Source organism: Anabrus simplex, chromosome 14, assembly GCF_040414725.1.
Source record: "Anabrus simplex isolate iqAnaSimp1 chromosome 14, ASM4041472v1, whole genome shotgun sequence".
Lineage (NCBI taxonomy): Eukaryota > Metazoa > Arthropoda > Insecta > Orthoptera > Tettigoniidae > Anabrus > Anabrus simplex.
Window position 1 is genome coordinate 58480176 of NC_090278.1, and position 15711 is coordinate 58495886.

Consider the following 15711-nt stretch of genomic DNA (forward strand, 5'->3'; position numbering starts at 1 on the left):
CGAGGAATATTCGTATGTCACTGTGCGATGTTTTCGAACTACCCTACAATCAACTGATCGTGATGTTGGCCTCGTGCCGCAATATGATGAAGTGGCGGTATTTGCTTTCATGCTTCAAGCTTTCGGCAACGGACTTTAATTCTCCCCCAGCGATTATAAAATGCGCATTTTCTACACTTTTCGTCATTTAAAGGCCATGCCCCCTTGCTTGTGTGACAACAGGAAACATGGCGGACGTTCGTTCTATTAGGTTCACCCAGGCAGCGCGTCCGCCTCTCTATGTTATTCTAGCTCGTTGCACTAGATCTATGGCACTTGCACCGTTGTGCGCAAAGTACGTTAGAAGGTCTTTGCTGTTTACCAGTTTGAAATTCTCTTCTGTCATTAGATTGAAGATTAACTCGCTTTTATGGTCTGGCTTGTCTAGCCTGCACTTTAGATCCCCAGCTATTATAACATCTCCTTCAGACTCGATTAGAGAGACTGCTCGGGCAACTGTCTCAAATGCATCTTCCATTGATGATTGTGGCTGTATGTTAAGTCCTACGATTGTGATATTTGTTGTGAAGACAATAACCATGTTGTCCTCTGTGAGTGTTTTCGTTACTTTGCCCATTTTGTTGTTATAAAGACAGGAGACACCCCATGAGGGTCGGCCTTCCTGCTTTTGGGTTGCCAGGGCGTGCACTCCGTAATAGGCCGGAACGTCCGGGCATAAAGTATATAACCGTCACGCTCTCTAGTGGACAAGTTTTGGGTGATACATCCTTATTCCAAAGAAGTTGTAACTTCGGGTAGTGTCTTTGATATTTTCTCGTGCATGTCTTCTATCTATTCTCTTTGGTTATATCCCACATGGGGGAGAATGTCATGTGGATGATTGTGTGGTGAAGTGATATTGTTTATGTTGTGAATTAATTGCAGTTTTCTGTTAAAATGGGTAAGGCGAAGAAGTTGAAAGTAGGGAAGAAGGGGCCTAAAGTGTCTCTGGATAAGCAGATTGAGGATGATAAGTTCGCCAAACCAAGTGGTCGTATGAAAATAAGGAAGAGGAAGGATGAAGATGAGGAGGTTAGTATTGCCATAATTTTTATATCGTTTGGCTCATCAGCTCCCCATACTGCCGTATTCTTTGCTAGCCTTTTCATTACTCCGTAACTACTTCATCTTAGATTTATTCTAATCTGTTCGGCATATTCATGCCCGTGTCTTCCCCTATCATTCTTACCACTTACACTTGTCTCAAAAACCAACTGTCTCAAGATGTATCCCCTGTATTTATATATTCTGGATAAATTTCACCTAATCATTCCCCCGTCAACTCAATCTTTGTTTGCGATCAGTAGGGTCGGAAGACTATGACCTAAAGTAGTACAAAATATGCAAACAAAGACAGTAAAATCTATCTAAATATGACCTTTAAAAAGATAAAGTAAGGCTTATGCATTTTAGAGATAAGTATTATAGCTAGTGTTAGACCTTACTGTACCAAAAAGTGATCAGCAGTGGTACAACATACCCTACACATTTAATCAACTGACAGCTACAGTACATAAAAAATTTTAACATTTTTTCAGTATCATAGTCTTGAGGTGCAATTCTAACTCAGTTTTCCTAAAAATGAACCAAACAGTGAAGTAAGTGGTATATTATTTATTTAGTGATTAGGCTTAGAGCAATATTACATAAAGGGACTCATCAGGCTATCATTAGCAACTGGTATGGAGTTATTCTGAGCAAAAATAATGGCAATAACTACCTACGGCATAGAATTGATTTAGGACCATCTTAAAGTGTCCCAACTTGCTGCTCTGGAGACAATAAAGGCCTGATTTCTAAATGAAACTCTTAGAGTCGCAAAAGTAACCCCCAATTGTCTGGTCTATGGAATGGCAAAAGTTGCAGTATGTCACTGCGTTTTACTTCGCATGAAACAGAACACTAGACGAGAACAGAAGGCGAATGAGATCTCCAAAGACTTCTCTCAACAGATGCCATGTTGAACACAAGCTGGACAAGAACCAATCAAAATATGAGGAATGCCATAACACATCTAGCAGTACATAGTTTCCCCCATAGATTCTGCAATAATACCGAGCTGGTAATGGTAACCGATCTCGGTTACGGTACACAAGCCGGCTATCGCCAGTTCACTCGTAGGCGTCGTCCTATGCTGTTAAATATGTTCATTAGGGTACAAGGAAGGAGTAGAGGTGCGAAAATACTAGGTTTTTGTATTATTGTCTGGTCTATGGAATGGCAAAAGTTGCAGTATGTCACTGCCTTTTACTTCGCATGAGACAGAACACTAGAGGAGAAGAGAAGGCGAATGAGATCGGTTACGGTACACAAGCCGGCTATCGCCATTTCACTCGTAGGTGCCATCCTATGCTGTTAAATATGTTCATTAGGGTACAAGGAAGGTGTAGAGGTGCGAAAATACTAGGTGATCTCATTCGCCTTCTCTTCTCCTCTAGTGTTCTGTCTCATGCGAAGTAAAAGGCAGTGACATACTGCAACTTTTGCCATTCCATAGACCAGACAATAATACAAAAACCTAGTATTTTCGCACCTCTACTCCTTCCTTGTACCCTAATGAACATATTTAACAGCATAGGACGGCGCCTACGAGTGAACTGGCGATAGCCGGCTTGTGTACCGTAACCCACACTTTATAGTGATAGATTTTTGTACTCAGTGAGGAGTAAGAAGGGAGCACTGCTGGTTCCGGTAAATACTGCCAACTGAATGGAAATGAAATCTGAATTGAATCGATAATATGATCGATCAATATGAATTTTCTAAACCTTTATTATCTTAACGCCAACAACTGTGTCACACACACAATATATAATACTATATAATATTTCCCGATGCGAAACGTGTTCCTAGCATGCATTCTATAGTTTGGCTTTGCTGTGTAAACAACAACAGTACAAGTACGTAAAGTGCATGCCAGATGTCGCACAGCGATGTTAAGCGATTCTTAGTTTGTGTTTCATACGTTGCCAGTACGAATCTCGAAAGATAACCGAAGTTGACAGATTCAGCAGTAGGGTGTAAATCTATCGCTAAAAAGTGCGCAGATAGTACATATGAAAACAGTTCACTGCTGCTTAACTATAGGTAGTCTTCATCTAAGACAGATCCACAACCGTCTTAAGGGGAGGTGGTACACCCTATCTCTGCAGTGTTAAAGTATGCTTTCTTCATGTACCGTTTTTGACTAAACTAGTAAACCTGTGTTGATAAAAATTGGCATACTAATAGAATGATCAGTTTTGTTCGTTACTCCATTGTCTTAAAGAGTTTCTAGCCACACAGGTGCCCGATTTTTTTTTTTTAAATAAGAAAAAAATCCAAAATTTTCAGTAGTTTGTAGACCACAACTTTATCATTATTTAAGTTAGAGACCCAACAAAATGAGTTAAAGTTAAACAACCACAAGAGAATAGCTGGTAAAAATTTCACCATTCTAGCATAAATAGGTTTTGAGAAAAAGATACATGAACACTGAAAACTGTAGTTTGGAATAAAATGCAAGCAAAGTAACAGTACCTCAGTGCATGCCTGGTCCATATTCAGGATCATCTGGATCATCAATTTCATCTTCCCTGGCCATCGTCTTGATTCTTTTGATCACCCTGGACTGTTTAATGGGCACCTCAGCTTGCAGATCTGATTTTCTTGCTCTTTCTGCATCAATGGCACTGCAGATTTGTCGCATGTTCTTGCCAGGATCAATGCCTAACTTCTCCAACACCTTCACTCAACCAATACACCCTTCATTGTAAGTTAGTACAGCATCTTATAACCCTATGCACATTGTGACATACCCAACAAACACTGTTTTGGGCACATAGTTCCACACTACACTGTTGAAAGATTCGTTTTCACTTCACAAATACCCATGACCAGTCACATGCAACTTTTTGACACAAATACCCGTGACCAGTCACATGCGACTTTTTGAAAAAACACACTAATGAACAAAAGAATGCAGCAAAACGAAGCACGACACGTCACTGGACAGGTTAGCCAATACAAAATTTTCCTACGAAAGTTGATGCCACGAAATTACAAACTAAAAGCTACGGTGTAACCTTAGCTGTCACTGTGACATTTAAACGACATTACAGGATGTTCTGGACGATTTACCAAAACATACTATCAGTATATGATAGAACAGACTACAAGGTTTCAACATTTGTGAAAATCAGAAAAAGTCATATTTTCACCCAACGAGGTGTACCACCTCCCCTTAAATAGTGCTGATTCTACGCATTGTTGCATATCCCTCATTTGTACTCTGTACCTTACTGAGTTCTTGTCCATAAATGACATGCACTGACACACTGCCCTCTTGATGAATATTGAATTTTCATGACTCTTGAAACAATCTTTCAATGATGTATTAGGTTGGGAAATTGTGGGTTCAGATCCCCCTGGTGTCGGATTGGCCATTTTTGTTCTATACTTAACATCTCTTGAATATCTACTGAACATGTCCTAATTGACACTTTTACTTAGAGTACAGTCCACCCCTAACCAAGCGAGTTAGCCATGCGGTTATGGGTGCGCATCTATGAGCTTGCATTCAGGAGATGGCGGGTTTGAACCCCACTGTCAGCAGCCCTGAATATGAATTTCTGTGGTTTCCCATTTTCACACCAGGAAATGCTGGAGCTGTACCTTAATTAAGACCACAGCTGATTCCTTGCCACTCCTAGGCCTCCCCTATTCCATCATCGCCATAAGACCTATCTGTGTCGGTGCAACATGAAGCAACTTGTAAAAAAAAAAAAAAAAATCACCACTGCTTGCTTGTTTTACATCGGATACATTTCCTCATGCTGATTTTCCTGACAAATCATCGGAAAATGCTTCCTGTACAGTTTCACTACTATCAAAATCAGAAACAATTTCTTACACAGTTTTGTAGTGTTTACAGTAGAACTCCATTGCATTAATCCACATCCCCCTTCGGATGAGCACTGTCCGGAGGAGGTGAAGGCGATGATCTTCAAATTTTTAAAAAAATTGATATTAACCGGTCAATGTCAGGAAAATTCCACTATATTTCCTCAGCAACTTCTTGTAACCTGTGAGCAAGACATGTTAATTGGCCCATTTTTATACCTTTCATTAAGTGCCCATGTATGGTGCAGCATCAGATACTAACAAGAGGATTCGTTCTCGCTTAACTTTGCCATCCCACAAACCTTCATGGCATTACCAGGAAATACTGTAATTTTGAAATGGTTAGCAGCATCTAGAACCTCTGAATGAAGTAAAAATACACTGCTCAATGAACTACAAGAAGCGTGCTCATTACAACATTTGCAACATATCTTACAAACGTTCGTAGCCGCATAAGCGGATATCCAGGTACTTTTATTGCCCACACTAATTTTAATTTTTGGAAGCCCTTCTTCATAACAGGAAGGTGAATAACTTATTTGCAAATTTGCGTTGTCCCGGATCGGCTGCATTGTATATGTAATTAAGAATTTTTGAAAGTCCTCATTGTACACTTTATTTAACAGAATATTGGCAGATACCACCAATACCTTGTACAGGTCTTTTATAAGATCAGAAAGTTTGGTAGACTAATATTTCACCATAACAAACAAAAGAGCCTGTCTGCTCCATTGAGAATTTTTTTGATTCATGCAGCTTTTATGCTTAGCCTTAGTGCAGTGCTATTTGCACATTGAATTGCTTGACCGCCACTGCCTTAAATACACATGCTTTACAAAGAAGAATTCACTCATCCCGGGTAAAAGCCAGATAAGTTCATTTTTATATTTTAAAACTTTTTTGCAGTAACCTACTAACGTCAATGCTCTCTATACTTTGACACTGACAAGATAAGTCATTTTGTCAAAATATTGAAGAAATAGCCAAAATTTAGTTCCACAATATTCAAGAATACAAAACAGTCCCCGGCAGTGGCGGTGGGCTCTCAGGAGCACATGAACACCCAGTTCTAATGCATGTTCATTCATTCATGGTTACCGGTAATTAAAAGTTGTTTCCTTTTTTCAACCTTATTTCGTCAATCGATCGAAAGCATTCGACTTATATCGAAGCTCCATTACACTGACAGCTGTTCATTTTGACTGACAATGCCAGGGAGCACACTGAAGATTTTAATAATAATAATAATAATAATAATAATAATAATAATAATAATAATAATAATTGTACCGGGTGGTACACCTCTACGCTGCACATTCGAATTTTCCGCCTTAAAGTACTCCTCTACAGGAGAAACAGTGAACTTAAAACTGGATCTACTTAAACCTTTCCTCTGAAGATGTCACTGTGTGAATTTCGACTTGTTTTTGTTTACTATTTATCAAGAAGTGTGGACATTCTCTCATAGATGTCTCTACTAAAAAACTATGATCGTGCACCCTGGTGCGAAGTGAAGGAACTTTATTTGAAGAAATTTTGTATTCATAAGTTTTTTTCTTTACTAAATTTTGTTCATTCATTCTTGGGTTGGCAATATTTATCTTTTCCTTCTGTCAGTTTCTAAGTTAACCAATCAATAATTTCTGTAATTAATTTTCAGCCAATCCCGTATTTCTTCTTCGATTTTGCGTGTACCTTTTGTTGTCAACCAATAAAACTCCGTGGGTGTGTCTTGACCATTCATGAAAGGTCTCGAACCTTCCCCAAGGGTATAAAAACTGCGGATTTTCTTGTCTCTCGGCCACTTCATCAACATCTAACCTTGTGTATGGACATGTAGCAGGAGGCGGGAAGCGCCTCTTCCATCAGGCAGCAGTTCTTCAGTAAGGTAATGGCCGCTTAACATCTTTATTTCTTGCTAGCTCAGCAGTTTAACCCGCAGGAAAGGTCCGAAACCTTTACCATGTAACCTATCTTTACAAATATGTAAATTTCTACCAGTTTATGTAAAAACTTAAGTAAATTTGTAACTGTAATTCGGAGATAGAGAGTGATTTACCCTCTCGAGCTCCCCTTCATATTGGTTTGAGGTGACTATGTTTTGGTAACTGATTTTCTTCTTTTCCTTAATATTTTAAATTTTTTCCTTATACGAGTCACCTCCATAGTTTGGAAATAGCCCCTGTTTCATCGGCCTAGTGCCTTTTAGGTTTTGAAATGTGTATTTAGGAGTGCAAGTATACGCCTCCATTCTTTTTGGTATTCTGGGCAATTTACTTAACCTGTTCTTTTTCCTGCTAAGGCCCAGTAGATTGGGTACAAGATACCCCCGTGTCATTGTTGTAATTGCAGGTTAAAAACTTCATTTTCTTTGTCCATATTGAAGATCTACTTGTGATACAGTTCCTTTAGTTTTGCCAATTGCCACCTCACCGCCAAAACGTAAACTCATCCACACTCACTCATACAACACAAGAAGTGCAAACAAGATAACAAGTAGTTCTCAAGAGGCTAGGAGTAACACCAAACAATTACACAGCAGAAAGGAAAGTAAGTGACAATTCTTCCAATAAGATGTTATACAGAAATACAATCAAAACCGTAAACATATAATTTTTATCTTTCATTACAGATAAACCAACGAGCCATTATGGAACGTTCGAGAACATTTTAAATCCAATACCACATCAAAAAGTGTTTCATCAACAAGTTTATTCACAAACAATTTTACCCCATTGATAATATAAATTAATACCAATACATTTTATAAATGTTACTCTAGCAACGAGAACAAGTCTATCAACCATAATGACAATTATCAACTGCAGAAAATATTCCATACTGTTATGAAGTTTTAATGACAATTATACAAATTAAGAAACGGGAATCAACACAACTAGCCAGATTTCAAAGTTTTTTATTTTATTCTTATTTTTAAACATTTTTAAAAGATGTTCACCGGATGAGTTTCGGCGATAAAATGTTTGGACTGAAGAAGATTTTAGACAAAAAGTGTTAACTTAAGATATAATTTTATTGTTGTGTGACTTTTAAAATGTTATAAGATTGTCAATTAGTTTTATAGGAGTAATCTTGAACCAAAAGAATTGTTTTATAATCTTACACAATTTTAGATTAATGATAGTTTGGCTGATGATGCTCACGAAAAGGAGCGAAACATGTACCATGTAAACATCATAATAAATATGTAAGTTTGTAATATATTTTTATTGTATTGAAAAGGTGGCAATTGGCAAAACTAAAGGAATTGTATCATTGTTGTAAGTCGTGCCTTGATGAGGCGTGAAAAACTGAGAGCGTGTTAGCTCTTTTCCAGTGTATAAAATTGCCTCTGGGAGGCTTGAGGTTAAAAGTTGGGAGCAAGTGCTCCAGGTATTAGGAGTTTTCTGCCCTTTGGTAAATATGTGTTTGTGAGTGAGAGCTCAGAAAATGTAAAGGGAGGGCTTGAAGCCCAAGTTCTGTTTATACCACCAATCTTATCTTTCCTAGACACTCGCATTTTGCTCTGCTGATGCCTTCGATGTTAAGATGGCATATTCGAATTGAAGGTCCGATTTTTCGGCTATAGGCTTCCGGGTCCTGATAAGGACCGATTTCTTCATTACTCTGTGCATTATGACCGAGAGGTCTATTCAGACAGTTCGATCGCATCTCTTCGCCGTTGCTTTCTTAGCACCACCTGGGGGACACGTGTAGGGTAATTTAAGGTTTCACCTACGGACGTAAAGCAACGCTCGTCCCTTCCCAAAATATTTAGGTGTCACATTAGACAGATCCCTAACATATAAACATCATATTAACAACACAGCCGCCAAGATTAAAAGTCGGAATAATATTCTTCAAAAATTAGCCGGCACATCTTGGGGCGCAAACAACCAAGTGTTGAGATCTACTGCTCTAGCTCTTTGCTATTCAGTTGCTGAATACTGCGCTTCAATTTGGCTGAACAGTGCTCATACTGCGAAGATTGATGCTCAACTAAATCAAACAATGCGCATCATAACCGGTTGTATTCGCTCTACAAACGTGGCCTGGCTGCCTACACTCAGTAATATTCCTCCGCCTTGCTTAAGAAGGTCTGAAGCTCTTCTAAAACTGTGGAAGAAGACCAGCCAGGACTCCAACCTCCCCGTTCACCAGGATATTACTCAACCTGCCCCTCCTCGACTTAAGTCTAGATCTCCACCCTGGCGCACTGCACTTACACTGGAAGAATCTGGGTTCTCCATCACGAATGCCTGGTTACACCAATGGCAGCAGTCTTCTGTTCCCAATCAACATCTTGTGACTCTACCTCATGTTCAACCTCCTGGATTCCATCTACCCAGACGTCAATGGAGGACTCTAAACAGGATAAGAGTCAATCAAGGAAGATGCGGCTATACGCTTTATAAATGGGGCTGGCAGAAGTCTTCTGGGTGTGATTGTGGAGCTACCTCACAGACCATCCACCACGTAATTGCCGAGTGTCCACGGAGAGCATTTCAAGGTCCTTTGGAGGACATTCATAACGCAACTGAGGAGGCCTTGAAATGGATCAATGGACTTGATTTGGAACTATAGGCTTCTGCTTGTATATACAATCAGCCATTTCAATCATTAAAATGATGTGGCCTCTTTAAGTCGTGGGTATAGGTAGGCCTTCAACAGTCTTCTCCAAGTAGAACGGTCTTGGGCAGATCTCATCCAAGTGGTACCAGCGATCTTCTTGATATCTTTGTCCCATCTGTCCGGTGGTCTTCCTCTAGGCCTTCGATGTTCTCTCGGACTCCACTCCAGCACTAGTTTTGTCCATCTATCATCATTTCTTCGTGCAACATGGCCAGCCCACTGCCATTTTAAGGAGCATACTCTCTCTAAGATGTCTTTAACCTTTGTAACAGACCGGATGTCATCAGCTCTTTTCCTATCTTTCTTTGTATAGCCTAGCATTGACCTTTCCATGGCTCTCTGCGCGGTCCGAAGTTTCCCTTTTGTGAATTCGTTCAGAGTCCAAGTCTCACAGCCATAAGTCAGCACAGGAAGGATGCATTGGTCAAATACTGTTTTCTTCAGATTTGCTGGCATTTTTGATCTTAATACTGAAGAATTCCTTCCAAATGCTTGCCATCCGAGCTTGATGCGCCTATAGATTTCTGGTCTTATATCACCTGTCATATTTATAATCTGGCCAAGGTAGATGTAATCACTGACCTCTTCTAATGGCATGTTCTTAATATTCACATTTCCAGCTTGAACCCATTCGTTGGACATAACTTTTGTTTTGGAAAGGTTTATGCTTAGGCCAATCAACTGACATTCTAATGCAAGATCTGTAATTAAGGTCTGGAGCTCTTCGAAGTCGTTTGCCAGTAAAGCAATATCATCTGCAAATCTCAAGTTATTTAGCCTTTTCCCATTAATTCTAATTCCCTTTTCTTCCCAGCTCAGCTTAGACATAGCCATCTCTAGGACCGCTGAGAATAGTTTCGGGGAGATGGGATCACCTTGTTTGACACCTCTGTTGATGGGGAATTCTGGGGTTGATTTACCGATATTAACGAAAGCTGAAGAAGTCTCATAGATATTGTTGAGCACTTGGATGTAAGCTGCTTCCACTCCTTGCTCATGTAAAGCTTGCATGACAGCTGTATGGCTGACAGAGTCAAATGCCTTTTCAAAATCAACAAAGGCAATGCAGAGAGGCAAATGATATTCATTTGCTCTGCTTATCACTTCTCTTACAGTCAGTATGTGGTCTATTGTGCTAAAATTACTACGGAAACCTGCTTGTTCAATAGGTTGGGCTGAGTCAAGGATGAAACTGATTCGATTTAACAAGATCTTTGTAAAAAGTTTATACAAAATAGAGAGCAAGCTGATAGGACGATAATTTTTGATACTGTGAATATTTCCTTTCTTATGTATCAGTATGATCTTTGCTTTGTTCCATGATGTTGGAATTGAAGCCGAGTGCACACAGGAAGTGAATATTTTTGCCAAGTGATTTATTGTCTCCTCCCCTGTGAGTTTCAGGATGTCCACACAAAGCTCATCATCACCCGGCGCAGTTCCCTTTTTCATACTATCTAAAGCACACTTGACTTCCGAAGGGAGAATATCTGGAACATTAGATATATCATTTAGTTTAGGTCCATTCAGGGCTTCCTTTGGTTTGCTATACAGATTGCAATAAAAGTCTCTGATGAATTTCAAAACTTCCTCCTTTTCAGTAATTCGACCATCATTTCCATCTAGAGCAATTAGCTGCTTTTTACCGATTATGAGTTTTCGTTTGGCTGTCTTGAAACTCGTCTTGCTCTCTAAATAAATAATAAATAATAATAATAATAATAATAATAATAATAATAATAATAATAATCTTTCCTAGAGTTAATTTTTTGCTAATTGTACCTATGCATTGTTTCTTGTTGTTAAAAAAAAAGAAGAAAAAAATATAACCTTGTTACAGTTTTAAATTAACTTTGATTTTGGTAGTTAGACCCATTCACCCTGGCACCTTCTTTCACCTCTACTGATCCACCAAACCGCAGTAACAATAATAATACCGGGCGAGTTGCCCGTGCGCGTAGAGGAGCGTGGCTGTGAGCTTGCATCCGGGAGATAGTAGGTTCGAATCCCATTATCGGCAGCCCTGAAGATGGTTTTCCGTGGTTTCCCATTTTCACACCAGGCAAATGCTGGGGCTGTACCTTAATTAAGGCCACGGCTGCTTCCTTCCAACTCCCAGGCCTTTCCTATCCCATCGTCGCCATAAGACCTATCTGTGTCGGTGCGATGTAAAAACCCTAGCAAAAAAAAAAAAACAATAATAATAATACTGTTATTTGCTTTACGTCCCACTAACTACATTTACGATTTTCGGAGATGCCGTAGTTTAGACTTGCAGGAGTTCTTTTACGTGCCAGTAAATCTACCGACATGAGGCAGACGTATTTGAGCACCTTCAATTACCACCGGACTGAGTCAGGATACCTGCATACCTGCCAACTGTACAAAACCAAAAATCAGGAGATTTTGATATGAAAATCAGAAAAAAATCAGGAGATACAATTGGTCAAAACTGCTTATTCTATATGTCGTGCGCAATACAGGGGTACTAAGGTATATCTTCTTCTTCTTCATTTAGGCCTATGATGGACCACATGGTTCTTAACTCTGATGAGCTTTTTTCTTCTTCTTAGCCCATTATTCCTTCATTCTAGTGCTATGGTATATATTATAATATTATAATTCTTATTGTCCCAAAACTCGACTGTTGCTATACGAGGCTACACAGGAAGTATGTGAGTGGGATGATCGGTCTATGATAAGCCTTTCCAAAATAGTATGAACTCATGTTCCACACGTGTGAATCAGTCATGCACTTAGATACCATTATTTAGCAAATCCATAGATTAATATATTACGAGGGTTGGAACTTAAATAATGGCAACACTGCTGTGGAGACGCTATGCAACAGAAACTAATATTGTCGCTGATAGCACATGTTGGTTACCTCAGAGCAAATGGATTCGCCCTCCCACATCACCTGCGTGCGCACAAGCAAGAGAAACACAGTCACTTGTGAGCTAGCGATCTTACGTAATGTTGTCACTATGTTTTCCAAACAGGAACAACGGAGTTGGATCAAGATTGAATGTGCCAGAGGTCGTACAGCATGACAGTGTCTTCAAGGTCTTCAAGAGGCTGGTGGGAAATCTGCATTGCCTTACAGAACAGTGGCATGTTGGGTAAAAGCCTTCAATGATGGTCGGCAAACTGTGGCGGACATTCATCGGGCAGGTCGTCCTACGAGTGAAGAAGAAGTGCATGCTCTTGCCGTGTTATTGGACAGTGATCGAAACCAGACAATTCGTGAGCTCAGAACTGTTGCAGAGATTCGGCAGGCAGTAGACCGCTCCATTCGCACCATCAACCGAACAGGCTCTGCTGAAGGTATACTATGACTTCAGCATCGCTGGCAACGGGTTATACACAACGCTGGTGACTACATTGAAGGACAATAAAGGTTGCTAATATGTAACTCTTTTGTATCTGTTGTAAATAAATAGTTGCTACTTTCGGCTTTACTGATCCACATAAGAAAATGGTGTCTGGTCAGTGCAGCACAAGTCAGTTTCATTCACGATCCAGAGCAGATACTTCATTCATTTTTTTAATTAAACAAAATCTAACCAAAACCATTATTTAAAAAGCCGTTTCGTATAACACAGAAGGGTTCAACAACATTTGGTGAATTGGTGATTTCGTATTCTTTAAAAACAAAAAATGCTTCCCCTGAGAAGTTCAATTTTTTTTACTTATCTTGTTATGCCCTGAGATGAGTAATTAATCCGTCATTACTGAAGATCTCTTCACCAAAATCTTTCACATTTTTTTTTTTTTTTTTTTTTTTTTTTACACCTTCATATGCACTTCACTGTAGGTTTGATGGGGTTCACTACATTGCTACAAGTGTGACTAATCTGTTGAAATTCATTGCAATTATGTATTGGATAGGAGGGTTGAATAAAGACTCATAATAGTATATTTAAGGATGAACTGGGCAAGAGAAAACATGGAATTTCCTTGTTTGCTAATTGCTTCTGAGCTAAATATATCTACTGGACCGGGTGAGTTGGCCCTGCGGTTAGGGGCGCGCAGCTGTGAGCTTGCATCCAGGAGGTAGTGGGTTTGAACCCGACCGTCAGCAGCTCTGAAGACGGTTTTCTGTGGTTTCCCATTTACATACCAAGCAAATGCTGGGGCAGTACCTTACTTAAGACCATGGTGGCTTCCTTCCTACTCCTATCCCTTTCTTACCCCAGCATCGCCATAAAATGTAAAGCAAATTGTCATTTCCTTCTGTTAGTGAATACTTTGTTTACACATGCCTCTTTTTCTCTTTCTAGTTTGTTGACGACAAGTTATCAGAAAAAATCCTGAGACAAGCTCGCAAGCAACAACAAGAGCTGGAAGAGGATACGGGTCTGTCTTCTAAAAATGCAACAACTATTCCAAAGCTTGGTGGAGATTCTGATGTGTCCGATCAGGAATCAGAAGATGATATGGATGGGGATTACTACGAAAATATTGTATGTAATTGGATCCATTGTTGTAAGGTTTCAGTGTGTTTCTAAATTATTTGCTGCTTTATTACCTGTGTTCTTTATTGTTGTGATCAGGAGGTTGACGAGGAAGACGAGAGAGCTCTCGAGCAGTTCATGACGAGGAATCCTATCCAGCAGCGAACACTGGCAGATATCATCATGGAAAAAATAACAGAGAAGCAAACTGAGCTTCTTACACAATTCTCAGATGCAGGCAGTGAGTTTCAAGAGATTTCTTTCTTCAGATAGTTTAGGGTCGTATTCAAGAGCAAGACTTTATACAGTCTACTTTGATAGGAAAGTCTTCGTTTCATAGATGCTACTTTCTCCAAAGTCGACTGGCTGGAGTATACTTTGCAATGTCTAGATTTTATGAATTGTATTTGAGGTTGGAAGTGATAATGTCTGTAATAATAATAATAATAATAATAATAAATTAGAAGTACTGGAAAGAAAAGTTATACAGAAAATACTCAGCCCGCTAAGAACTACAGAACTCTAGATTTTTTTTAAAAAAATTATTATTATTATTATTTTTTTGGCTTTACGTCGCACCGGCACAGTTGCTCTAGAAATTAGGAAGCAATGGTGAAATATACTGGAACATAGAAAACATAACAGATACAATGCAGAAGAGGCAATTGATATTTTTTGGACATTTAAATAGAATGGATGACAATAGGTTAACCAAACAGATCTTCAAATATTTTTGGAACAAGAAGTCAACAACAACCTGGATTGATGAAGTCAAGAAAGATTTGCAAATAAACAACATAAGGGGAGAAGATGCGGTTTTTAGAAAGAAAGTGTTAAAAATGGAAGGATTCGAAGGTCGCAAGGGAAAGAAAACAGGTTCAGAATGATCTGAGGAGAGGAAAAGGAGGCATAGTGAGCAGGTGGAGTATTGGAGGAGGAAGATGGAACAAGAAAGGATGAAGCATTGAAATTGTCTCGTGGTCCCTAGAAGACCCTAACCAAAAAAGAAAGAATAATAATAATACAAAACAAGAGAAGAGCAACTTCTGCCAAGCACTTTTACTTATTTCTGATCTAGCCTACGGTATCATAATTTTTCACGTTTTCTTTTTCTCAACTATAGCAGAAAATAAAAAGATTTTCAGCCTTTGAAATGTTGAGGTCTTTTCCTGGCAATCAGAACAGATATCCTTCTAATTATTCTGCTGACAGTTGGCTGGCATACACTTCGTAAGTCAGCAGAAACTAGTCGAAAATTGCCTATAACAAAATAATAAATTAGGCCTATGAGTAGAACATTGAGCTTACACATTTAACATAACCTCAATCGGTTACATGTAAAAGCGTTAGCAATTTTAGTAATTCACATTTACCCGTGGCATAATATCGTAAAGCAAATAGCAGTTGTATTGGAGGAATAGGTAGTCCTCTTAGTCCTCTTTGATTTTCCATCATTAGTGTACCTTTGAACATCGTGAAGATGTCTAACAGTTCCTTTATCGAATCTGTACCTAATTTTGAATTCGTCATCTTTGTAGAACTCAGTCGGGTTTTGCACATCTCATATAATTCGACAAGGAGTGTGTTGGGTTTGCATAATCTCCTGGATATATTCAAAATCATCCACAAACTAATAATAATACGACCCTTATTTAGTTCTTCAGCGTATTTATGCTCTAAACAGCTTATTTCTAAATTGACA

The 15711-nt window shown here is 39.1% G+C and overlaps 1 protein-coding gene across 1 annotated transcript in view; it reads left to right on the plus strand.

Annotated features, from left to right (window-relative positions):
• The first annotated feature begins 854 nt into the window (after positions 1-854).
• bys (Bystin) overlaps positions 855-15711 on the plus strand; it is a 52364-nt gene continuing 37507 nt past the window's right edge. Inside the window, exons 1-3 of the mRNA XM_067157919.2 lie at positions 855-1071; positions 13836-14018; positions 14109-14250. Coding sequence (XP_067014020.2) covers positions 937-1071; positions 13836-14018; positions 14109-14250 — 460 coding nt within the window. The 5' untranslated portion in view covers positions 855-936. The remainder of the gene's footprint in view (positions 1072-13835; positions 14019-14108; positions 14251-15711) is intronic.